The sequence below is a fragment of the Pungitius pungitius genome, chromosome 19 (genome assembly GCF_949316345.1).
Source record: "Pungitius pungitius chromosome 19, fPunPun2.1, whole genome shotgun sequence".
Classification (NCBI taxonomy): domain Eukaryota; kingdom Metazoa; phylum Chordata; class Actinopteri; order Perciformes; family Gasterosteidae; genus Pungitius; species Pungitius pungitius.
In genome coordinates, this window is record NC_084918.1 from 2,445,899 (window position 1) to 2,469,320 (window position 23,422).

At 45.8% G+C, this 23,422-nt stretch overlaps 3 protein-coding genes across 19 annotated transcripts in view; all 3 read left to right on the plus strand.

Moving 5' to 3' along the window:
* LOC119198415 (nuclear receptor-binding protein 2-like) overlaps window positions 1-12,283 on the plus strand; it is a 19,078-nt gene extending 6,795 nt beyond the window's left edge. Inside the window, exons 2-19 of the mRNA XM_037455551.2 lie at window positions 6,423-6,545; window positions 6,685-6,786; window positions 6,900-6,989; window positions 7,310-7,350; window positions 7,447-7,541; window positions 7,685-7,708; window positions 7,818-7,904; window positions 8,127-8,182; window positions 8,265-8,360; window positions 8,495-8,627; window positions 8,757-8,859; window positions 8,972-9,022; window positions 9,128-9,263; window positions 9,389-9,442; window positions 9,619-9,682; window positions 9,973-10,028; window positions 10,129-10,915; window positions 11,182-12,283. Coding sequence (XP_037311448.1) covers window positions 6,423-6,545; window positions 6,685-6,786; window positions 6,900-6,989; window positions 7,310-7,350; window positions 7,447-7,541; window positions 7,685-7,708; window positions 7,818-7,904; window positions 8,127-8,182; window positions 8,265-8,360; window positions 8,495-8,627; window positions 8,757-8,859; window positions 8,972-9,022; window positions 9,128-9,263; window positions 9,389-9,442; window positions 9,619-9,682; window positions 9,973-10,028; window positions 10,129-10,215 — 1,398 coding nt within the window. The 3' untranslated portion in view covers window positions 10,216-10,915; window positions 11,182-12,283. The remainder of the gene's footprint in view (window positions 1-6,422; window positions 6,546-6,684; window positions 6,787-6,899; window positions 6,990-7,309; window positions 7,351-7,446; window positions 7,542-7,684; window positions 7,709-7,817; window positions 7,905-8,126; window positions 8,183-8,264; window positions 8,361-8,494; window positions 8,628-8,756; window positions 8,860-8,971; window positions 9,023-9,127; window positions 9,264-9,388; window positions 9,443-9,618; window positions 9,683-9,972; window positions 10,029-10,128; window positions 10,916-11,181) is intronic.
* An 848-nt stretch (window positions 12,284-13,131) lies between these two features.
* On the plus strand, window positions 13,132-20,964 carry LOC119198519 (poly(U)-binding-splicing factor PUF60-like). Of its 4 annotated transcripts, none has more exons than XM_037455802.2 (12): window positions 13,138-13,266; window positions 13,830-13,926; window positions 14,139-14,234; window positions 14,748-14,837; window positions 15,441-15,491; window positions 16,476-16,637; window positions 16,727-16,819; window positions 18,020-18,233; window positions 18,320-18,552; window positions 19,100-19,214; window positions 19,890-20,137; window positions 20,233-20,964. In XM_037455802.2, exons 3-12 carry the CDS (start codon window positions 14,157-14,159, stop codon window positions 20,530-20,532), a joined length of 1,584 nt encoding a protein of 527 aa, XP_037311699.1. In that variant the 5' UTR covers window positions 13,138-13,266; window positions 13,830-13,926; window positions 14,139-14,156; the 3' UTR covers window positions 20,533-20,964. The 4 variants fall into 4 exon arrangements, with proteins under 4 accessions (XP_037311698.1, XP_037311701.1, XP_037311699.1 ...); XM_037455803.2 differs by lacking the exon at window positions 13,138-13,266 and adding an exon at window positions 13,313-13,331; XM_037455801.2 differs by lacking the exon at window positions 13,830-13,926 and having other exon boundaries at window positions 13,132-13,266.
* A 545-nt stretch (window positions 20,965-21,509) lies between these two features.
* The window catches only part of scrib (scribble planar cell polarity protein), a 47,584-nt gene continuing 45,671 nt past the window's right edge, over window positions 21,510-23,422 (plus strand). For 13 of the 14 annotated variants that reach the window (XM_062559147.1, XM_037455825.2, XM_062559151.1 and 10 more), the window contains exon 1: window positions 21,510-22,626. In XM_062559147.1, coding sequence (XP_062415131.1) covers window positions 22,468-22,626 — 159 coding nt within the window. In that variant the 5' untranslated portion in view covers window positions 21,510-22,467. The remainder of the gene's footprint in view (window positions 22,627-23,422) is intronic. The other variant, XM_062559154.1, reaches the window with a different exon arrangement.

Below are 23,422 nucleotides of genomic sequence, written 5' to 3' on the forward strand. Positions count from 1 at the left end.
GCGGGTCCGATCCAAGCTGAACCCCGCAGGGTTCTACTTCACCGCCACAGCTTGATGCGTGGAGACTGTGGACGGGTAGCTGAGGGTTAGATAAACAGACATCAAACCCCCCCCCCCCCCCCCCCCCCCCCTCTGTGGTGCCTTCACGGACGCGAGCCCCCCCAAAAAAACAAAAACAAAGGCGGCTTGCTGTCTCCATCTGCCAACGGCCTTTTGTCTGAGCACGTGCTGCAGAGCCCTCTCAGGTGGACTGTTATCTCTTAGCTTAATCTCCCCCAGGAAGGTAGGCCCCCCCCATGACAAACACAACTCGACTCCAGCTTTTCTCCACCTTGGGGCTTCTTCTTCTGAACAGTCAAATCAGCCCGTTTTGACGCCACAACGGCCGAGAGGGAGCGACTGCTACTGACACATAAGCTGCTCAATGCGCCCCCCCCCCCCCCCCCCTCCCTTTTTTTAGCCAAAGCCTCTTTTAGCTTTTACCCTGAGTCACCCCCTTTTTTTTTTTCTTTTGCTCCCTGGAAAGCTGCACTGCAGTAACCTCTGCTGGAGACACATAAGAGGAGGGGGGGGGGGGTGGGGGTCGGTCGGAGCTCACGTAACATATTGCGCCTCCTTTGGGATTTTGAAGTGGCGACGGAGCGAGCCGCAGGGGGTGGGGGGGGGGGGGGGGGGGTTGTACAAGAAGGAGGAGAGAAACTACATAACCGCGTTATGGAGAGCTTAAGGACCACGTTAAGCTTTTCCAAGAACACGGTTAATTGTGCATGTTTATTTTGGGGGGGGGAGGGGGGGGTTAAAAACAAACAAGCGTTCTCTTTCGCAGCCTTGTTAAAACCGCTGCCTCGAAAGAGGGGGGCGGTCCGGGGGGGGGGGGCGACCAGTTGCGAAACACTCGTAGCCTTGTTTTCGCACACCGTCTCCACGTCTTTGTTTGGTACCAAAATACTGCATGTTGGAGACGGCCAGTTTGTTGGTGGAACTAAATAATTGCAACGCAAACGGTTTTGGGAGGTGTGTGTGTGTGTGTGTGTGTGTGTGTGAGTCCAAAGCACTTGAAACCTCGCCAACACCCGCCGGCGTGCCGGATTGCAGGAAGTTGCCGGTGGCTTCGATTTAATCCAGCGGCTCTGAAAGAGCGGAGGTGTCCGTGGCCCGGAGAGAATGAGGGAATTCTGTCTTCCGTCCAAGGAAACGGTGCGTGAAGAAGTGCAGCAGCAGCTTCTGCCCGTGAAGTCTCACGGAGGAGGGAGAGTACTGAGGAAAAGGAGCCTTCTGACCGTGGGAAGTAAAAAAAAAAGCCCGGTGTCTGTGAGCCTGCAGGGCCGGACCCCCGGGACCGGGGCCAGGCGACCCCGAAAGGCCGCCCTTCTGGTTCAAAGACAGACTGCGCCGCAGAGGAGGCGTCGCTCCTGAGGGGTTTTTTTTGTTTTTTTTTCGTGCCAGCGGGACGTTTGTGTCATTCGTGGAGACGTGACGGTGATTTTCTACAATTGTGACTCGGCACAAATGTATGAGTCGGGTTCACGGGTGCGAAGTCATTGGCGGTTGTTTCTTCCCACAGCCACAATCATCCCACAGGCTGCGGAGGGGAGACCGGGCCTTTTCTTCCGCGAGGTCCGGACCATGTGGCGAGTTTGAACATTTGTTACATGCGTCGCCGTAGGACGCCACACAAACCCCACCGGGGGGGGGGGGGAGGGGGGGGGGATCGTTACGATCAAACGGAGGCTGAATCATCTGAGAGATGAACTTCTTCGTTCCGTTTCTTTTATTAATCAACCTGCGGTGCGCCAGCGGGGGGTCGAGTGACCTTCCCCTCCTCTCACTATCACATTTGTCTCTTAAAATCTGCACGACTTTTTGTTTTGTTCAACACAGCCTGATGGTGGCCAATGTTGTCGCATTCATGCAGTTCAACCACGTGGTGATTAAAGGAAGTCGTTCCTCTGCTGCTTCACGTGTTCATCAGGAAGAAAAAAAACATACCACTCGTCCTCGGAAAGGTTCAGAGATCTTTTTAACTCACCGATAAACAAACGACAACATCGTGAAGATCAATTCCCTTTTACTCCATTTACTGCACCCTTTTGAATGTTCTGAATGTCAGCTCTTATCTTCTTTGAGTTTGAGCAGGGAATTAGGTGAACACACTAAGTATGCAGAACCCCCCCCCCCCTGCCCCCCCCTCCAACGTGTGCCGTTTCTCTCCCATGGAAACATGTCGGATTGGTTTGAACAGAGCGTGGTGCGGGTTTTAAAGGCTTTTCGGCTCACGGCTCCGGTGAAGGTTCATGGGTTCAACGAGCGCAGAGGTCACAGGGGTCACGGGGGTCACAGCAGACCCGAGTTGGCACTGAAACGAAAAGCTGATTATTCAATAGAGAAAAAGAGGTATAAAGACTTTAAAAACGTTAATGCTTCATTGTCTATATCAGAGTATACAGCTAATAAACAGTTACTCATTGATAAATAAGGCCTTGTTAAGGATGTGGTTTTTGATAAAGCATCGTTAAAAGCCTCCACTCAACGATCGCCAATTAACGCCTGGGATTTGCGCGGGAAGTCGTGCTGCAAACGGCCCCCCCTGCACACGGACACGTCCTGAAGTCAGTACTCGCGCAGAGAGAGGCCTCTGCCCCGCGGGGAGACCAGGGGGGGGGGGGGGGGATCCAAAGCCCCCTTGTCTCTGCCTCCTGGAATGCAGCCGTGGTTTTGCCACGTCTGCAAATCTGCGGCATTTTGTCACACGAGACGACGGCGAGGTTCTGATCCGCGAGGCCCACATGCGCGTTTCATCATCTTATTTTGTCCCAGTTTCACAGAATAAAGTAGAGGATTTGGCGAAGGGGGACTCCGCCGGGCCTGCGATTATCTTATGATTCCATCTTAACCCTTTCATAAAAATATCATTTCCTGTTTGGGATTTTCAGCAGAGATTCATTAAAAATATAACTTTCCCTGTGTCTGTTTAGCTTTAGTCTCCCCCTTGTATTCCGTCTGCTCCTGCCGTCCTACACCCCCCCCCCCCCCCCCCCCCAGAGCTTGACCCGCTGCATGAGAAAATGAACAAGTGAGACGTGACGGTGGGCCGATCCGTCTCGTAGCTCGTGAGCTCGTGTGTCCTTTTTCGTGGCAGCCTTTTTTCCTTTCGGTCATGTAGGGGACGAAGGGCGCTCATCTGAGAACACGCGGACAAGTCGACACCCGATTCAAAGTCTCTCATGCAGACGCTTGACCTGATTGTCTGCGGCGCTTGTGGCATCCAGGGGGAATAAGAGGGGGGGGTCAGGCGGTCAGCGTCGGCGGGAACGGGGCACAGAGAGAGACGGCCCAAAGGTCTGGATGATGCTGACATCCATCGCCATGCCGCTGGCTGTGAGACGTGAGCGTTTGGTGTCGATTCAACGGTTCGATGCATTTCGTGATGCTTCTAACAATGTCATCAGCAACCAGCTGTTTGTTCTCCACTTGACGCGCTGATTTATTTGTCACGTAAGTTGCGTACTTCAGTTGCTGAAGTTTGAACCCAAACGGTGATCTTTCCCTCATCTTAATTCACAAAAATCCACACAGTCACAATACACTTTTTAGGTAATGACTGTATAATTTAGTTTTTCATTTGCGATATCTAACATTGTTCTAAATTGAGAGTTCTTCTTATTTGCTTACTTGCTCTCACATCCACACAGAGAAGGAGATAACCCCCCCCCCCCACCCCCTCAAACAAAGAGCGGAAAGAAATCTGCACTCATTTGCATACGTTACAGACACAGAGCGAGTATCTTCCACAGACGGATGCAGATCTGTTGCCTGCACGAAGCCCACTTATTAAAATCAAGGCGGCGTACCAGCTCACCGCGAGGTACGAGGTGCAGGAGGCGCCGAGGTTCTGACGCCGCGGGAGACAAAGCCCGGACCCACGCGGACAAAGACGCTCTTTCTCATGCGAGGCCTCTGCTGTGAGAGCGGCCGCGTTGCTGTTTAATGCCCGGTGTGTGTGTGTGTACCGGGCAAACACCGTATAACATGTTAGACTCCATCAGCACCACAAACTACATCCTTCTAAAAAGGTTCCACGCAGTCATCAAACCTCTCAAAACCTGAATTACTGATTTATTTTATGAACTGATTTATTGCCTGGCAGTTTTAATGGAGTCCGTAAAGCTTTGTTTACTTACGGGGCTGCAGGAGAGTCCTAGAACCCGGAAATGAGTTTTCCTTTGTTCACTTCCCGGGTTCTTGTTTTTTGTCTTTGGTGAGATTGTCTGAAATAAAGTCTGTTGTCAACTAGAACGGTTTGTTCTACAATATTAAACATGTCAGTAGATTGTAGACTGAACTTTGAAGAGGCTTCGATTGGGCCACCAGTCCGCTGCACGCTTCAATAGACAAATACCCATCTGCATATACCGTATATATGGATATATATATATATATCCATATATATATACATATGTATATGTACTTGTATTGTGGGTAATTTTATAGACTTTTCATTCGCCGGTTCTGTTTTCCTTCTGTTATCGTTATTTTTATTTATATTTTTATCTTTATTTCTTAACTAACCCGTAGCTTTATATAGCTTTTTATATTTCACTATATTTTATCATATTTTTATCTTATTCCTGCACTACGTTGTCTGTTGTCATTGTCGTACTCTCTGCCAACCGCCAAATTCCATCTATGTCTGACATATTATGTCAATAAAGGATTCCTGATTCCTGATTAAAGTGGACTTAGTTGCACTGACGGAGGGGGAAAGGTATCATTTGAGGTTTAACGTTGTCGTCCCTTTTCTCTGTTTTGTCCCCCCCCCCCCCGTGCCGTTGATCCACCACTGCTCCTCCTCCCCGGGGTGAGATATGTGTGGTGAGGTAATGACCGGTTCGCCTGTCAGCCTTTTTTCACGATCCGGTTGCACCCGGCTTCGTCGTGCAGTTAACAAACATGGGAAGAGAAGTTTGTCCTGACATGAGCACACAATCCCCTTAAATCCCCTTTTTTCCGCACCCTAAACCCACCTCCCTCTCCTGCAGCCAATCACGGCGCGGCACTGTGATGTTTACCAGTCTCGTGCTACGGCGACCGAGCAGAAAGAAAAAAAAAAAAAAAAAACTCCCGGGGAAGTGAACGTTGGGACAGGCGGCCGAGTGTTTCTCAACTTCCAGAGATAATAAACAGCAGCCGAGCCCTGACGCCGGGGGGGGGGGAACCGACCGAATTCCTTCCCCCCCCCCTCCGGTAGCTTCTGAAGGGTCGAAAAGGGACTCCCTCTCTCCGATTATCATCTCTTCTATCAGTGGAAGTAGTGAGATTATTTGTTCCCCCTTCCCTTTGCAAAGCGAGATTCACAGCTGGAGCAACACACGTGCCAGACATGTGGTTTCTTATCACGAATAAATCATCCCAACAGCTAAAGTGGCTTCTGTGGTTGCGGTGATTGGAGTCGATTGTTGATTTTTTTTTTTAAAAATTCTTCTGACTCTCCATTGTGGGGTCAGAGGTCGAGGTCCTGGAGTCTGAGGGGGGGGAAAAAAGTACTCTATCGTTTTCTTAAAATGGAGAAAACCAACCCGTCCACACCAGGAGAAGGAACCAACGGGTGGAAACCATTTGTTCCCCAGTTACTTCCTGAGGATCAGTAGGTTGCATCATTGTTGTTGGTACTTCTGCTGCATAGATGCAGGTCTGCCAAGTAATGCTGAGGCTGCAACAACCGGTGATGAGCTGCAGTCTTTAGTTTAAAGCGTAGTCTGCGTCTGCTGGTTGTTAAAACCAGCCACTGCCCCCCCCCCCTTCCTTTTGTAATCCGTGTTAGAGCTGGTTGGGCCACATTTAAGATGGCGTGTTAAAAACTTTTATTAACAGCGGCTGTCAAATCTTTAAAAAAAAAATGTTTATCAGATATGATAAACACAGGGGTGACGTCAGTGCTTTTCATTCCTGCCACTGCAAAGTCTCCTGCTGGTTTTGTTTTACTGGTTCTGTTCACGCAGAAAACACTCGCCAAACGTCTCCTGTGAACACAGTTTGAGAGCAGCTGGTTGAGATGGAGCGGGTTTTGCAGCTGAAGGGACACATTGTTTCCCCTTCAGAAGAGGCTGGACATGCAGAGCTAAAGTGAGACTCCATTATCACGTCTCCAAATGATGTCGTTTCTCGTTGATCGGTTAATTCGGGGCAATGTAGGCCAGGTTGCCGTTAGCAACCGTTTCTTGTTCCTTGGTTGCCGTCAGTGCTTCTTATTTTAAAGTGATAAATACAAAATAAAGGCCTGGCAGTGGCTTCTAAACCTCACTGTGGAGCCCAGCAATGCAGGTTTAATATCTTTAAATTAGAATAGCAATAAATGAATATTGCAGCTGCAGAGTTAGCATCACGCTGAAGTGCTGCCGTTTGTGCCCGTCTGCCCCCTGCAGGTGAGCCAAGGTAATGTCCCAGGTGTGGAGAGTGCCTCCCTGGCCATGGACACGGAGGAGGGCGTGGAGGTGGTGTGGAACGAGGTCCTCTTCTCTGACAAGAAGGTCTTCAAAGCACAAGAGGTAAACCCGAGACGGACAGTGTTTATTCCGTATCTTTACTGATCACGCAGAGGACCAACATATCAAGCTCAATCGGTAAAGTCCGAAGGGATTCAATGACCCTACGCGGCCCGTGACGTAAAGTGAATGTGTTTTTTAGGAGACAATCAAGGAGATGTTTGAGAACCTGATGCAGGTCGAACACCCCAACATTGTCAAGTTTCACAAGTACTGGCTGGACATGAAGGAGAGCCAAGCGAGGGTACGATTTTTTCCTAATCCTCTCCAGTCTTTCTTGGTGTCTTGTTGTTATTTCTCCACACCCTACACACACACCACTCCACCTTTAACTCCACTCCATATGCGTCCCCGCAGGTCATATTCATCACAGAGTACATGTCGTCGGGCAGCCTAAAGCAGTTTCTCAAGAAAACCAAGAAGAACCACAAGACGATGAACGTAAAGGTTAGTTTTCTTTCTGCTGGCGTCAGTGGGCCCGCCCCCCCCCCGGTGGTGTCTCACAGTACTGCAGTCCGATCACTATTCAGATCCATACTCCCTGCAGGATTAGAGATGATGTAACAGGATGCCCTGGGTGCTCAGTCTGCTCAGACGTACGCCTCTTAGAAACCTGCTTCTCGTCCTCTATCCTTCCCCCGTTCTGTCTTTTACTGCTGTGTGGGGTTAGGGTCTGTTTGGTATTCTCAGCATTATGTTCCTGAGAGTTGGAGAGGGATTTTTTTTTTTTTTTTGTCTTCATGTTGCTCTGTTCCACTTCATTTTAGGCCTGGAAGAGATGGTGCACCCAGATTCTCTCGGCCCTCAGGTACTGACTGGTTCCTCCCCCTCAGGATTTAAACATGACAGGTTTATATTGCCCCAGTCTTCACATTAAACTGGACGCTTTATTGTTCACTGGCAGTTATCTGCACTCCTGCGAGCCTCCAATAATCCACGCCAACCTGACCTGCGACACCATCTTCATTCAGCACAACGGCCTCATCAAGATCGGCTCAGGTCCGCTCCCTGCAGAGCTTTTTGTGTTACTACAACCAGTTTAGGAAACCCGTGTTGTATCCTCAACGTGGGCTTTACTAAATTCATCTCTTTTTACAAAAAGAGAATAAATATCTCAACTGTGCTTCATTTTCTTTCCACAGTGTGGCACCGGCTATTTGTTAATGGTAAGATACAGATCACTTCTGGGTCTGGGTATTTCACTCGTGTCACACCCATCGTCTTATTTCGTCTTATTTCATCTAATGCATTGCTTTTGGTGCCTTCTCTAACCAGTGTTCCCGGATGCCAGCGTTCACAGTAAAGCGAGGCAGCACCGGGACGAGCAGAGGAATCTTCATTTCTTTGCTCCGGAATACGGATGTGAGTGAGATGGAGCGCAGGTTGTGTGTGTGGAGCTTTCTGTGGCTCGTTTTCCCAAAATCGAAAATTGGTTTCCTAACGGGCTGACTAACCCCAAAAGTGTAAATTCAGTCATCACTTCGCCTTTTGGTGAATTTGGTTTAATCCCCCGAAAACTTGAGTTGTTCTCCACAGCTCACCTTCCTTCTTCCTCTTTGCTTCTTCTTCTTCTTCCCATTCTAGCCGGCGAAGACGATTATGCCACCGACATCTTCTCCTTCGGCATCTGTGCTCTAGAGGTGAGAGAGACCGGCCCTCCCCTCAGTGTGTGTGTGTGTGTGTTAACGTGTGATTGTGTTAACGGGTTGTTTGCTCCTCCAGATGGCGGTACTGGAGATCCAGGCCAACGGAGATATTGCTGTGTCCAAGGAGGCCATCGTCAATGCCGGTCAATCTCTTGAAGACCCCCTCATGAGAGTGAGTATCGGAAAAACACGATGGCGTCCTAAACACACGCTCCCTCAGACGCCACCAAAAAAAAACAAAAAAAAAACGGGCCCTTTCGGTGCAGTCTTGTGGTCACGCGTCGGACCGGTTGCTCTCTCTCGCAGGAGTTCACCCAGTCCTGTCTGCGCCACGAAGCCAAGCTCCGCCCCACGGCTCACGACCTGCTGTTCCACCGCGTCCTGTTCGAGGTCCACTCCCTCAAACTGCTCGCCGCCCACTGCCTCATCAACAACCAGTGTGAGTTTCTCGCCGCCGCCACACAGTCTGTCCGAAAAAAAAACACACAAAAAATGCACCCGAACCCCCCCCCCCCCCCCCCCCCCCCCAGACAAACAAAAGCGTTCGGCTGATTCTTTGCGTCTGCAGATTTGCTCCCGGAAAACTGTGTGGAGGAGAAGACCAAGTCCTTCGACCCCAACGCCGTCATGGCGGAGATTAAGCACGACGACCGAGAGGGAGCGCAGCTCAAGTAAAACCTCACAACAAGCGGCTCGCATCTCTGGCTCCTGGTCCATGAAACGCCCTGACCACCCCCCCCCTGTGTGTGTGTGTGTGTGTGTGTCTCTCCTCGCGTCCCGCAGATATTCCCACGTGTCCCCTCTGGAGCTGGACAAGTTTCTGGAGGATGTGAAGTAAGTGCGGCGGTTCCCGATTTTGCGTCGGCGGGCGTGGCGCCCGCAGCGCGAGGTTCAACGCTTTTGTGTCCTGTCCCCGCCCCCCCACCCCCCCCCCTTCAGGAACGGGATCTACCCCTTGATGAACTTTGCCTCCTCCCGGCTTCACCCCGTCCCCCGAGCCCTGTCCTTGTCCCAGGAGCAGGTGGAGACGGTCAAGACGCCGACGCCTGAACCCCAGGAGACAGAATCGAGGAAGGTGAGACTTTCAGACGCCACCGAAATGGTGTTAAATTACACAGTAGCCTCATATTTGACAACTCCATGAAATATTAATCAGGTTCAGCAATATTATAATATATATAATATAATTCCCTGTTGTAGGTTGTCCAGATTCACTGTAATTTGGAGTCAAATGAAGAAGGGACCAAAACGCACGTGAGTCACATAGTATTATAGGTACTTTTGGGGTATTTACTCTTTTGTTGGGCTCTTTACTTATTAAACATATTGGCATTTTGTCCAGAAACAGAATTCCATCTCTTCATTAACGTCGATGAGTCGGTTCTGGTGATTAAACTTGATTTAAATTGGACTTTTTGATCCCTCCACAGCTCTCTTTGTTTCTGAAGATGGACGACAAACTTCATAGGCAGCTTAGCTGTGACATTCTTCCAAGTAAGTTCGCCACGACTCTAATTCCACAATGTCCACAAATTCCATCAAAAAGACCAAAAACCGGCCAAAGCGCCAGTCGGCCATTATAGTCCGACCTCCACCGCCTTTCTGTATCTCCCAGGCCCACATTACCCATGTGGTAACTAGCCAACAGCGTGTCCAAATGGTGCCATTAGTGGCAGTGGTTAGTGGGATCAATCTTCATTTTGGTCTTTTTAGCGGACTGTTTGATGTAGAAACAAAAATATCACCTAAAATGATCATTAAAAAGTATTTGATGAATCTTTCAGCCGACTCCTCCAAAGACCTCGCCAGTGAGCTCGTTCACTACGCCTTCATTAATGAGGTAGGTATAAAAAAGCCTTGTTGTGTTTGTTCTTCAACATATACTGTGAGTTTCAGCATCTCCTCTCTCACCTTCCTCATCTTTTGATCGTCCCATGTAGGAGGACAGCGAGAAGGTGGCAGGGTTCCTTGAGGACGCCATCTGCCGTCACCGGGTCCGAGGGCTGGCTTCCGGGACCACTCAGTGAGGAGGAGGAGGAGGAGGAGGAAGGGGGAGGGTGGTGGTGATGGTGGGGGGGGTGGTCACAGCAGCGGCTGGCCCAGACAGAGACGCCCCGGGCTTTGACGGCCCGCACTTAGTGGGGGAGCTGAAGAATGGAGGCACAAATACGGAAAGGACGGCGAACCCGGAAATCATCCCAGTGGGAGAAGAGGGGACGCCGGGAACCCAAGTCACCTCTGATTGGCGGGGGGAGGGGGTGGGGGGGGCGGAGACCCCGGATGTGTTCAGCGAGCCCACGAAGCAAAGCGGTGGAAGATTTAGCTTTTCCATAATGCCGCTACTCGAAACGAATCCGTTTTACTCAGAGATGCAGCAGATGGGGGTTTTCAGAAGGACTTTTAATGAGCCCCCTCCAAGGGCCACTTTGATTGGTGATGCTATTCTTTGGAGCCATTTACTGCAGCCTCTCTCCTGTACAAGAAAGAACTCGGCCCATGACAGTTTTAGGAATTTATTGTTCCGTCCAACATGCACTGACACTACTCATTCAGTTAACTTATTTATTTATGTTCAACTGTGAACAATAGACGCTCTCCACGAGCGGTTTCTTTTTAAAATTCCTACAGAGTCACAGAGTTAACACACCCAACTGGGCTCCCAGAGAGAATCACACCATGCCTAGATGTAGTGACGAGCAATGAGACGATGCCTCTCTTTTCTTAAGGGTTCTCCCCCCCCCCCCCCCCCCCCCCCCCCCCCCCCCCGCGCGAAAGCGCCCTGAAAGCCAAAGACTTGCAAAGTGCCTGAAATGGCAATATTTCCCTTAAGAAACGGCCCCATAACACGTCGCAATTTGGAATTGAAACCGATCCGGGCTGACTTTTAAAAACCAGACGCCTGCGTGTGAAGATGAGCTCGCCCCCCCCACTCCCAGTAACGGCACCTCCTTCGTGAGCCTCAGCCTTTTCTATACTGGAACTGTGGATGTGAGCTTGGAATGAGCTGCAGCTCATCGTAATAGATCACAGGAAGTGCGTGAACTAAGATAATAGTCTTATACTGTATAAATGGCAGGAGGTGTGATGGTGATGTAGGCTTACGACTTGTTTAAAATGTGTTGTTTAATATTACTGCAGTTGGCCACTTCTGCGGTATTTTCCAAACCACCTGAGCATACTGTGGAATGCCAAACGGGTTTTGTGTCTAGAGGAGGTTTTAAAGGAAGAATCTACCCCCGAAAATCTTTAGGAATGTATCATTTTAGCATTTTTGTCTTTTATGTAACAGTCAACACACGCTCGCCTCTGGTCTGGAGGTTTACACGGGCTGCAGGCGATAATCGATTGGAATTGATTGTGCACACAAAACGTAAAAAACAGCAAGCACTCCCTCAGCTCTGCGGGAATTTTCTTGACACGAGTCCAACCTTGGCGCCGTTTTTAAAGAATGACGGATTGTTCGTTTTACGAAACCAGAGCACAAAAACAAAGCAATGGTGAACTGCCTGGTCGCAGCAGTGTAATTGTTTGTTTTTTGGGTCTCATTTAGCTTGGCTTCATTCGTTTCCCAGTTCCGTGAAGTCGTGGCTTCACGTCGACTGCTGTACAGTCATTGCTTACAGTACTTATTACTCTACTCTGTGTCAGGCCTTCTTACTTCCCGTGTCTCTGAAGACGGGAATCATGAATTCTCACCGACAGCGTCAGCGACTTAGGGGAGGGTGGTGTACAATATTTGTTCGTGGCTTTTAAAGGGGTTTAGTTTTTTTTGACACATTTTCACACACAAATAAGTGCCACCGTTGCTCTCTTTTGATCTAGTATGCTGCATGTCTTAATAGCCTGCAACCATTCAAAACTTAACATTTTGCCTTTGTCAGTCACAGTTCCGTTTCGCAGGGGACCTGACCAAGAAAATGAATGTTTTTGACTGTGAACATGAAAGAAAACATCCATATCAGTCTCATTTTATGTGAAATTACTTGTTTTCTCGTGAAGCTGTTGAATGAAATTTGCCTTTTTGATGTGTTATACTTAAACCTTTGTTAAATATAGAGGCTACTACAATTAAATAAAAGACAATACAACATGTGACATGTCTGAAATTTATTAGTATGTTTTATTTATTTATTGGACTGGGGTTAATGTTGCACAATACACTAATACATTTTGTGGTATGTATTGAGCACGTGATGATGTTGACAAATAACACATTTGATTAAAATCAATTAAATTGAATCCAACATCATTTTTACGATCGTTGGCATCTCCATTTCACTCTTTCCTCACTTCTTCTCTTCTGGTCCTATCATAGTGCATCATAGTCGGTTATATTCACATATGGCTAATCAAAACAAATTGAGCAAAGGAGAGGAGAAATACATTTGATTTTAATTTTTTATTGAAATGCACAATAAAAAAAATGTTATTTATTCCTCTGTCAACAAACTGAAAAGAGCTGAAATCAAATTTAAAAAATAAATGGTTTTGATTGATTTTGAAATGAACATGGTTTATTTGGTCAATTTAACTTAATAATGATAAAAACAGTTATTTTTAAAATAGGATAACATGTCCCATTGAAGTCTCTCACTATGTAGAGTAGCAGTGACCTTGGTTGAGATATTTTCTACTATCAAAGCCTATCATTCTAGGAAAGAACGTAACTTGTGTATTAATGATATTTTTGGATAGTTGCTTCGCAATTGTATATGCATGATGTGTTGTCCTCCATCAAGTAAACATGAAATCAAACGAAGGGTCGGATTAACAACTACCAAAATGTGCAACTAAATGTGAAGATAATACGGTGTGAATTGAAATAAAGCCTCGATTAAAACATTGGCAGTAGAAACGCTTTAGAAATTCACATATTCTGTTGGGTCGCAATAAAACTTGTGTTAAAACCACGACCTTCTTTGTATGGAGATTATAGTCGACGCTCCACATCCGCCCATGTCCCACGTCACCGTTAAACTATCGCGATATTTTCCGTTTAACACTCTAAGATCTCGCGATATTTTAAGAGCGAGGGCCTCTCTAAGACGGTGTGCTTCATGGCGGTTACGGAGACTGCGGTAAATACATTCCTTGATAAAAAAAAAAAGCACTCTAACACTTTTTCAGCCACATTGGCGGTTGCGTAAGTATTTAGTGATGTTTGGTATAATATATCTTGTACTAAATACCCTGTAAATCGAAAGTATATTTCACAAGAAAAAACGCGCGATCGTAATGAATGCCTACCGTTAGCTAGCTCCTTGCTAGCAACAAAGATAACGCGAGCTAAATAGAAACTAGGCCTCGCGAACCACATAATGCGTTTATTTTGGTTATAAATATGCAGGTACGATCATTTTCTTATCAATTATATTAACTATGTAGTTAATGTCCACATCGAATTAAGCTAAACGGTTTAAGTGATTTGTCTACGGTTTAAATTTAGCCCTTTGTTGCTACTTATCTTAGCAAACTTAGCTTATGACGACAACCACCATTTACTTAGCATTCATGTGCACCGAGCTAACGTTAGCGGACTTAAGGGAAATACGGGCTGGCTATGTGAAGATTGCAATGTAAAATAATGCAAGCTGGCTGTTTCTCTTATTGTTAGTCTGAAGGCATTTCTTATTTCCCCTAGAATTTGTTGAATTGTTAAAGCTTCCCCATCAGTCCTCTTCCCCTTGGGGGTTTTCCTGCCTCAGTCTGGTGGACCCAGCCATTAGCGGGTTGCGTAGGTAAGGAGTTCGTCCGGTCCCACCTGGTTTAAGTCCGGATGTATGTCCTGTATATGCTAGCATATTGCATTAAAACATGTGCGGTGATGTGTTCTGATTGCAATTAACTTTATTTGAAAATTATCGTTTTAATGTATAGGCAGTTGTTTCTTAGACCATATCCATGTTATTCAAACTGTTTGTCTAAATAAAGTAGGATTTCTGATTTGCAGGGAGGTGAAGCTCTGACAATGGAGAATGGACAGGGCACAGGCTCCAAGCTGGGCCTGCCGCCCCTCACCCCAGAGCAGCAGGAGGCACTTCAGAGGGTAGGGGACACACCACCCCCCCCCCCCCCCCCCCCCCAATTTGTTATCCGATTAAATGTACATTAATGATATAATTACCAGTCAGCGTGTGTATTGTATGTCTAAATCATACTATCTACCTGCATAATGGTCACTCAAGGACTTAATTATCCTGATTTCTCCTGGATAAAGCAACATAATTTTAGTTTGTAGTTGGGTATTTCCTCCATATTGGATGCCTTTTTCTTCTTTATATATATATATTTTTTTAAGTAACATTTATAATTAGCTTTTTATACATCTGACATGTAAGATAAGGCTTTATTTGAATGTTTGACAATCACTTATGTGCTAGAATATTCCTCCTCATAATAGATAGTACATGAGTCGCTTTTTTGTTATTGTTGCCAGGGGAAAAAACGGCAGAAATAGTCAACGATAAAGTGTTGGTAAATGTTCAGTCTTAGCCATAAGGTTACAACAGGTGTTTGTTCATGAGAAATTTGAATGTAATGTATTTTCTCCTGTTACCAGGCAAAGAAGTATGCCATGGAACAAAGCATTAAGAGTGTGTTGGTGAAACAAACTATTGCTCATCAGCAGCAACAGCTCACCAACCTGCAGGTGAGATGTGTAAAATGTTTTTGTAGCTTGCAATCAAAAAGTTTGGACTTTCTCGGTGTCTTAATTGGGGCAGAATATCTTTTGTATTTTTCTACGTTTGTAATTCAGACATCTCAAATCAGAAGCGGTTTATTTAAAACTCTTTAGGAAGTCTTACTCCCTTTCTTCAATTTAATTGTACATTATTGTCCTTTGTTCCATCTATGACACTTTTTTCTATGACAATTTCTTTGTGCATCCAACATACCTGTAAAATAAATGTTTCTGATCCTGATTCTAATGCTGTGAAAAATTCCACAGCTGTAGTACATTTGCCCTTTGCTTTTTGCCTCTGCTCTTTCCAGATGGATAAGGTCAACAAGAGAGATTTAATTATCTTAAATGCTTTGAAATTTAAAGGGGCATGTCTGTTTATTGCTGGTCTGTATTTTTAGATGGGAAATTTCACTAGCCAAACTATGTTTTTTAGAAGGTGGTTTTAATTGGGTGTTAATCTTACATCTTTTGTCTATCTAGCAAAAAAATGACTATTTTAAACAAAAGCATAGCTAGGGGATATCTAACCTTCTTTTCAGCACCTTTTTCGTCTTTACTGTCTTTCAGATGGCAGCAGTGACAATGGGCTTTGGAGATCCCCTCTCACCGTTACAATCGGTCAATAGATTATTAAATTATCTTTCTGTGTGCATACCAATGGAAAAGGATTGTTCTTTTACTAGTTGCCCCATTCATAACTAACAAATGCATATTTAAAAAACTTCTGCCAGTCTACTTGTAACCATGTCTAATCATTTTTAGGTCAACTGCTGTTAACCAAAGAATCGTTTGTTACTTGATTACTTAAGTCACAAATTTGCCTTCATGTTTATAATAAGCCAGCAGGCTAATATCTTTGGCTGTTAATGAGCTTGGTAAATGGTATAGAAGTCACTTATCTCGAAGAATATGCATTTGCTCAATTTTAGAACGGAACATTCTTGGTATGGGACCAAAGAGAACAATCCCTTTTTTAATGGACCCAAATATGAGAATTGCTGCAACAGGGATCTTTTGGCTGTCAAAGGAATCAGGAACATTTTGTTGGTGAAATAATTGAATAACAGAAACAGACTGACTTGAAGGCATCAGTAACAAGCACAGCACACATGGGTGTTCAAACCATCATTCCCCTTTAGACTTGAAGAAAGTTTAAAATGCATTCATCAGGGCGTACTGATTTCGCTTGAACTCCACGATTACTTTTGTTACCTTACTTGCATCCCCGGACTAAAGGTTAGTTACTGAAGCCAAATATTTGTGAGGGCTGTGCATGTCAATTTCTTCAGTGTGGTTTCTCCATATGTTTGTTCAGTAGTGACAGAAAAGTCGTTCTATTTATTGCATATTTATTTGGGTTATCTAAATATTACAAGTGGTGCCATCCATAGTTTTAACTGTTATACATATTTTTCACTAAGTGTCTACTGATTACAGTCCCACATTATTACCCTATTTACCTGCCCAGACCCCCTAACTGGAAATTGGTCTCTTAATTATTTCAGGGGGGGAAAGCAAGCATGGTAGAGGATACAGATTTATAATTTATGCCTCCTTTCTGTTGCTCTCCAAGGCTTACGTGTTGTTATCCCTGGTTGGCAGGTGGCAGCTCAGCGGCAGCGAGCCCTGGCCATCATGTGTCGGGTGTATGTGGGCTCCATATACTATGAGCTTGGTGAGGACACCATCAGACAGGCCTTTGCCCCTTTTGGCCCAATCAAGAGCATTGACATGTCTTGGGATTCTGTTACAATGAAACACAAGGTCAGTGTAATTTTGGGGTAACGTCTGCTTTCCCAGTTTGATATAATGCTGTATGTTCTATTTCTCTTACATTTTGTCTGACTGTGCAGGGGTTCGCCTTTGTGGAGTATGATGTGCCCGAGGCTGCTCAGCTGGCTCTGGAGCAGATGAACTCAGTCATGCTGGGGGGGCGAAACATTAAGGTACGTTGTCTGGGCACAGGAGTACCTCTCAAGATGTTGGGTACACTACGGACAACAAAAAACCATTTAATACTTCCAATCTTGTGTTTTTTTTAATGGAATTTCTTGATTAACTGTTTTTGTGATGCTTGAATTATAGGTGAAATTACTCCTATGTGACCCATTTTTCTTTGTTTTTCTGTGTTTTGTTGATTTCCAGGTTCGTGTGTGTGTTTGGGTGTATGTTGAGAATACTGTCTGTTGTGTGTTATGCTTCCATGATGTCATCAAAGCTATTTTAGTGACCAGTTCCAGTAGGATGCCCAGCGGCGCGTGGCGTCGCTCTGTGTCCATGGTGTGCTGATGATGGGCTGCGCCTGGTTGGTGTTGCTTGGCCGCCCCATCTGTAGTACAGATCCCAGTCGCACTTAGATGCTCGTCTTGCACAGGGAGAGGAAGATGTCAGGCTGCGTAGAATTGGCGTGAATAAACTAAATGCGGTCCCCCCCCCCCCCCTTTCGGTTTGCCACCAGCTCAGCCAGTCACACCGTGCTCGCACAGTGTGACTGGCTGAGCTGGTGGTTGTTTTGAAATAACGCTGCAGTTCTCTGCTTTGATACTTTTGCCGCCATTTCCAGAATAGCCTAGTTTTTGCGTTTTTATAACTTAAGTAATAATTGACATTACATAAGTGGAAAGTTGTATATTTTGTCACTGGTGTAATAAAATCTCAATCTGACAAATCTACATAATAATAAAGTTTTAGTACAGTAATTAAATTAATTTTCAGCAGGTGGACATCCTAAATAAACCTTGTTAGATGGGTGGGTGGGTTATTAATTAAAAAAATAAGAAAAATCAGCAAAATAATCCTAACAAAACTCAAAAGTTTAGTGTCAAGGTCATGTCCTAAAAATATTTAATTACATATGCAAAGTATTTTGTGCCTTATTTTATGCCAGTGTATGACTGATAAAATGGCATTTCATGCCTTTTAAAATCTCATAACTTTTTAGGCGTAATAATAACCAGAGTATACTTTCCCGGATAGCATTGTGCTATGATTGTAAGAGGAGAGTGGCTTTAATTTAACTCGGAGAATGTCAAAAAGTTAGCGCTGCAGGGACATGGGGTTTTGCGGTAGTGCGTTCATGGTTAGTTCTTTAAACAAAACAACAAAAACCTTAATCAGTAGCCCTGCTGGTATGATCTGTGCTATAGGTTGGGCGGCCAAGTAACATCGGTCAGGCGCAACCCATCATTGACCAACTGGCAGAGGAGGCGCGCGCCTTTAATCGGATCTACGTGGCATCAGTCCACCCCGACCTCTCAGACGATGACATCAAGAGTGTGTTTGAGGCCTTCGGAAGGATCAAGTCTTGCACGTTAGCCAGAGACCCCACCACAGGGCGACACCGAGGCTTTGGCTTCATCGGTGAGCTGGAGGGCCCCTCATTCGCTCGCTCTCTTTGTGTTGCCAGTGCTCCGCTGTTTACTACTACTACTATTGTTCACTTGCAGAGTATGAAAAGCCTCAGTCAGCCCTGGACGCTGTTTCTTCTATGAACCTCTTTGACCTGGGGGGTCAGTACCTACGGGTGGGCAAAGCAGTGACCCCGCCCATGCCCCTACTGACCCCCACGACCCCCGGTGGTCTGCCGCCTGCTGCAGCAGTGGCTGCAGCGGCAGCCACCGCTAAGATAACGGCCCAGGCAAGTATGAATCCCTTCCAAAGGGATTTAATGGCCTTCCAGGTAAATATAACCCAGACCTAGCTAGAATTGACACAGAAAGCACAGATATTATGGGCATTGAATTGTTTATCACTTGTAGGATGGCATGAAAACAATATTTGCCCTGACCTTGTGTCAATTTAGCAGCCCTGTATAATAAGATATTCTGGGCGTGATCTTTTTTCTTTAAGTTTAATGTGTCCTTTTTTGAATAGTGTACATTGTATGAGATAAAACCTCCTCATTAACTGTCATGTCTTTGTTTGTAAATACAATCCCAGTATTTTTCCGTGAGGACGGTAACAATGATAAACCAAGACGTTCTGGTATTATGTTTCTTGAAGGAAATGTTTCTTTGTCTTTTTTTCTTTTTTTTTTACTGCAGTATGACTTGCTAAGATTACTTGGTGATTCTGTATCACGGTAAAGTCTGTGACCTCTGCTCTCACTAGAGGGGGGCGAGGTCGAGCTCACTCTGTGCCATGCTGTGTGATTGTTGACTGTGCTGCCTTGTGCTGTGCTCTGTGTGTTTCCCTTACCTAATGTCTTCGGCCCCCCCTCTCTTAAGGAGGCTGTAGCCGGTGCTTCAGTCCTGGGGGCGTTAGCCGCGCCCCAGCTTCTAAGTCAGCAAATGGGAATACCTCAGGCTGTTATGGCTGCCCAGGCACCAGGGGTCATCACAGGTGTGTATCAAGACATGAGAGAGTGCTCATTCTATTAACGGTTAGAGGTTTCCAACATGATAATTTTGACAGGTTTCAGGTAGCATCAGCAATAGGATTTTTTTGCCTAGTTATTGTTAAAAGCTGAATAATGCATAATCATTGCAATGGACCACTGTCTTTTCATCCCACAAATGTTAACAAAATAAATCAGTGCTTGATGTAAAGCATACCTCCTTCATGGGAGCATTAAGTCTGAGTTTAGCTTAATGCTACCCTCATTGTTGCTGAGACGTAAAGCCTCCATCTCTTTTCTGCAACCTTAAAACGTGAGTAAATGGTGATATTTGTAGAAGGCATCGTGAAGCTCTGAAGACACCGAATGATTTTTGTCTGACATTCCTGAATGAGGAAACCTCCTCAATGTGGATCACTTAACCTGTATTGGGACAACTGGTACAGTCCGCCAGATGACTCAATACTTTAATCATTAAAGAGATCAAAACATGTCTTACTGTAATTGTATCAAATCACAAGCCATGAATACGTGTTTGATTGACAAGATGAAAGTTGAGCCATAGTAATTATGTTGGATTATCGTGTCAAATTGGCACAAAAATACCGGACTGATTCTTTTCTTCTCGTTTGTTTGCACACTTGATTTGACTGACCTGCATGTCTGCCTATCCCATGAAGGTGTGACGCCAGTGCGTCCTCCCATACCAGTGCTCCCCCAGGTTGGTCTTGTGAACCCTGTGCTCGCGTCGCCTCCAGTCCTGTCTAATCACGCTGGCAGCGCCAACCAACTAGAGAGGAAGGAGGAGAAGGAGGAATCGCTGCAGGATGGAACAGGCCAGGAGATGCTGAGCGACCAAGAACACATGAGCATCTCGGGCAGCAGTGCCAGACACATGGTGATGCAGAAACTGCTCAGAAAATCAGAGGTGAGCGATTGGGTTGAAGAAACTACTTTTGTTTGACTCAAGTTTTTTTCTCAGAAATAATGAATGTTTTTTTTTTTTATTATTTATAATTCCAGTCCACGGTCATGGTGCTTAGAAATATGGTTGGCCCAGAGGACATTGACGACGATCTGGAGGGGGAGGTGACGGAAGAGTGTGGGAAGTTTGGCGCCGTCAACAGAGTCATCATATACCAAGAAAAGCAAGGAGAAGAAGAGGATGCAGATGTCATTGTCAAAATTTTTGTAGAGTTTTCAATGGCCTCAGAGATGAACAAAGCCATCCAGGCCCTCAACGACCGCTGGTTTGGAGGTCGCAAAGTAGTCGCAGAGGTGTATGACCAAGATCGCTTCAACAGCAGTGACCTCTCCGCTTAAAGTGTCTGAAATGGTTTACCAGCGTCCATGTCACCAAACTCATTTCAGCCACAGTCTCTAGCTAGAGAAACGAGCCTCTGAAATCTGTAATTATGTTTATTTCTTTTTTTAAATTGCTGTTGATATTAATGTCAAAACGCCCCATTTGAGGGTATTGGTTAGAAATATTTTCCTGTCAGATTTTTGCTTTATCTGTGAAGACATTTTTTTTTTCTTTTTTTGTGTTGGTGCAAGTTTGACTTTTGTAATCTAATCTTGTGGTACATTTACATTTTCCTGCTTTAACACCTTTTTATCCTTTTAATGAAGTTGCCCGGGGCATGTAAACACTTTCTTTCCTTTCCAAAATTAAAGGTTCTTGTTTGTCCACAAACAGTGTGATGCATTTTTTTTTTTTTATAAATGGTTATCAATAAAAAATCCTTGAATTTCTATCTTGTCAACATGCTTCTGTTTTCTGATTGTAACATGTATAATTTGATTCCTAAGGAAAACAAGGACTATTCTGTTAGTTACTTAAATGCCACTGCTCTAAATGTGAGTTTAGTTATCAAACTATAATAACCGTTTGATTAGAATGTATATTTTTCACAAATTTACTTTAAAAATTTTTTGAGGTTCCTGGTGCAGAAAAATAGAAACTAATAATTTAGGGAGAATACCCCATGAGTAAGAGCTTGATGCATTAAGTGTGACCTTGGAAAGAAACGTTTCTAAGCATGCAACAAAAATAATTGAGAAGTCATTAAAATCTGATGACCTAGAGGCATGGGTTCTGTTTATTTATACTTCTATATTCGATACTGTAACCAGATCACTGGGGTTACATTTACACGTTTTAATGGTTTCCACAGAAGCCGAGCACATCGCACCGCTAGGGGGCGATGCTAAGCAACGCACCGTCTTCGCAGGCGCTGGTAAACGTGAACGTTGAGGTGCCCGCTGCCGCGGATCAAGCCCCGCCCCCCACACCCGACACACCGGCCTGCCCCCGGCTCACCGAGGGGAGGGATGCGCCGCTGTTTGCTTGAAACGCCTGCACTCGCTGCTGACGATTCTGTTACCCCCTACGTCGCTTTAAAAAAACAAACATTTCAACCGGGCCGTTTATTTTAACGTACGTTAAGACGCAGGGTTGCTTTTGTCTGGGCCGGTTGGGGAGGCGTTCCGCGTAACGTTCGTTGACGTCGGTTAGCTAACGGCAGCTAGGCACAAAGGCGGTTCAGGCAGCGACTATCCGACGTTGAGCTAACAGTAACTAGCATGCTAACAACACAGCCGGTGGGGACGAGCACTTCCTTCCGCAGCCTTGCCCGGGGTTAATCTCAACCGCCGACTCGCTCAGTGGGTTACGCGAACCGTTTCGTATGGTCGTTGTTTACCAGTAACCACTGACTCAAGTGGGGTTTCTTAGCTTTGTTTTAGCGGTCACCACTCATGACCGGGCTAATTGAAGCGGCGTTTAATGTATCGCTGGGGTCGTTGGCTGCATGTTTTTCCGCTAGCCGCGGCGGGTCTTACGCGGGGATGTGGCGGTAGCACAACAAGCTAACCGTCTCTGTGAATGAAGTGAGTACGAGTAGTGCGAAAACACTTCAGCCAAGCGGGAGTTGTATTTTATTCTTTTAATGTTTATTGTGTGTCGGTAATTGCTGTTCCGGGGGTGGGTGACGCTAGGGGCCAACCCGACAACCCTCGAGCACCGCTGAACTAAAACTGGGAATATCGCAAACACACCGCAGGGATTATTTTTTGTTGTTGTCTCCTAATTGGATTTCGGCCTCCCGAAATCCGGATCGTCGTGGGAACACCCCCGAGTGTTTTTTTTTTTTTTTTGACATTGAGTGAGCCCTCTCTCCCGCCGACCTTCACCCTCCGATGCGGGGTTCTCAGTAGCACCGGCGACCCGATCCCCCTCCCCAACGGCGGCCGGTCATGCTGAAGTGTATCCCCCTGTGGCGCTGCAATCGCCACGTCGAGTCGGTGGACAAGCGACATTGCAACTTGCAGACTGTCCCCGATGAGGTCTTCCGCTACAGTCGGAGTCTAGAGGAGCTTCTCCTCGACGCCAACCAGCTCAAGGAGCTGCCCAAGGTATGCGCCGTGCAGAGTTTACACAAGAAGAACGCCTCCTCCTGTGTGTCAACAGGAAATGTGCGTTTCGCTCCTCGACAGGTTGCTGTATGGTTTGCTCCGATTTGCTGGGTGTCCTGGTGTAATTATGACTGCACCACCACCCACACTTACACGTAATTGGTGTTTAATGCACCTATTTGGAAAAGCAAAAGGTTACTTCGGGTGAAAAAGCTTGTTGGATATCTCTTCAGCCACATCCTTTACAGAAAGGGTACCTCCCTCCTGGCTTCCTTGGAAGTTGAGAAATTGATTTAGTTATTATGCCCTGCAGTGCATTAGTTTTGCACATCTTAGAAGTGCACAACCCTATTTCAGCAATGTCCAACAACGACAAAAATAACTTCCGAACTTGAGTCTCAATGTGGGTACTATGTAATAAAGTTGATTAACCTGTGTTTAATTCATGTTTAATTTAAACGGACCAGGATGGTGGGGGTGTTTTAGCCGGCCCAGGATTGCAGATGCTTCATGTTCAAAGGGGCTTCCAAAACAACTGGCACACAACATGTTGCCTTTAGCAAGGCCATCACTGGCCAGTTGGATGGGATTCAGTGTGGGAAGGCATGCGTGGAATGAATTGCGGCGCTGAGCCCACCCACTATGTGAAATCTGAGAAAAGTCTTTTTTGCATGGCCAAATAGTTTATTTTAAGTAGAGAGGAATTGTTGCTGGTCTGGTTTCCCTATAGCTCCCCAAAGATGTGGAACAAAGCTTGCTTGGTTGACTTTCTCTTGGTTTTATTCAGTTCAGGTCA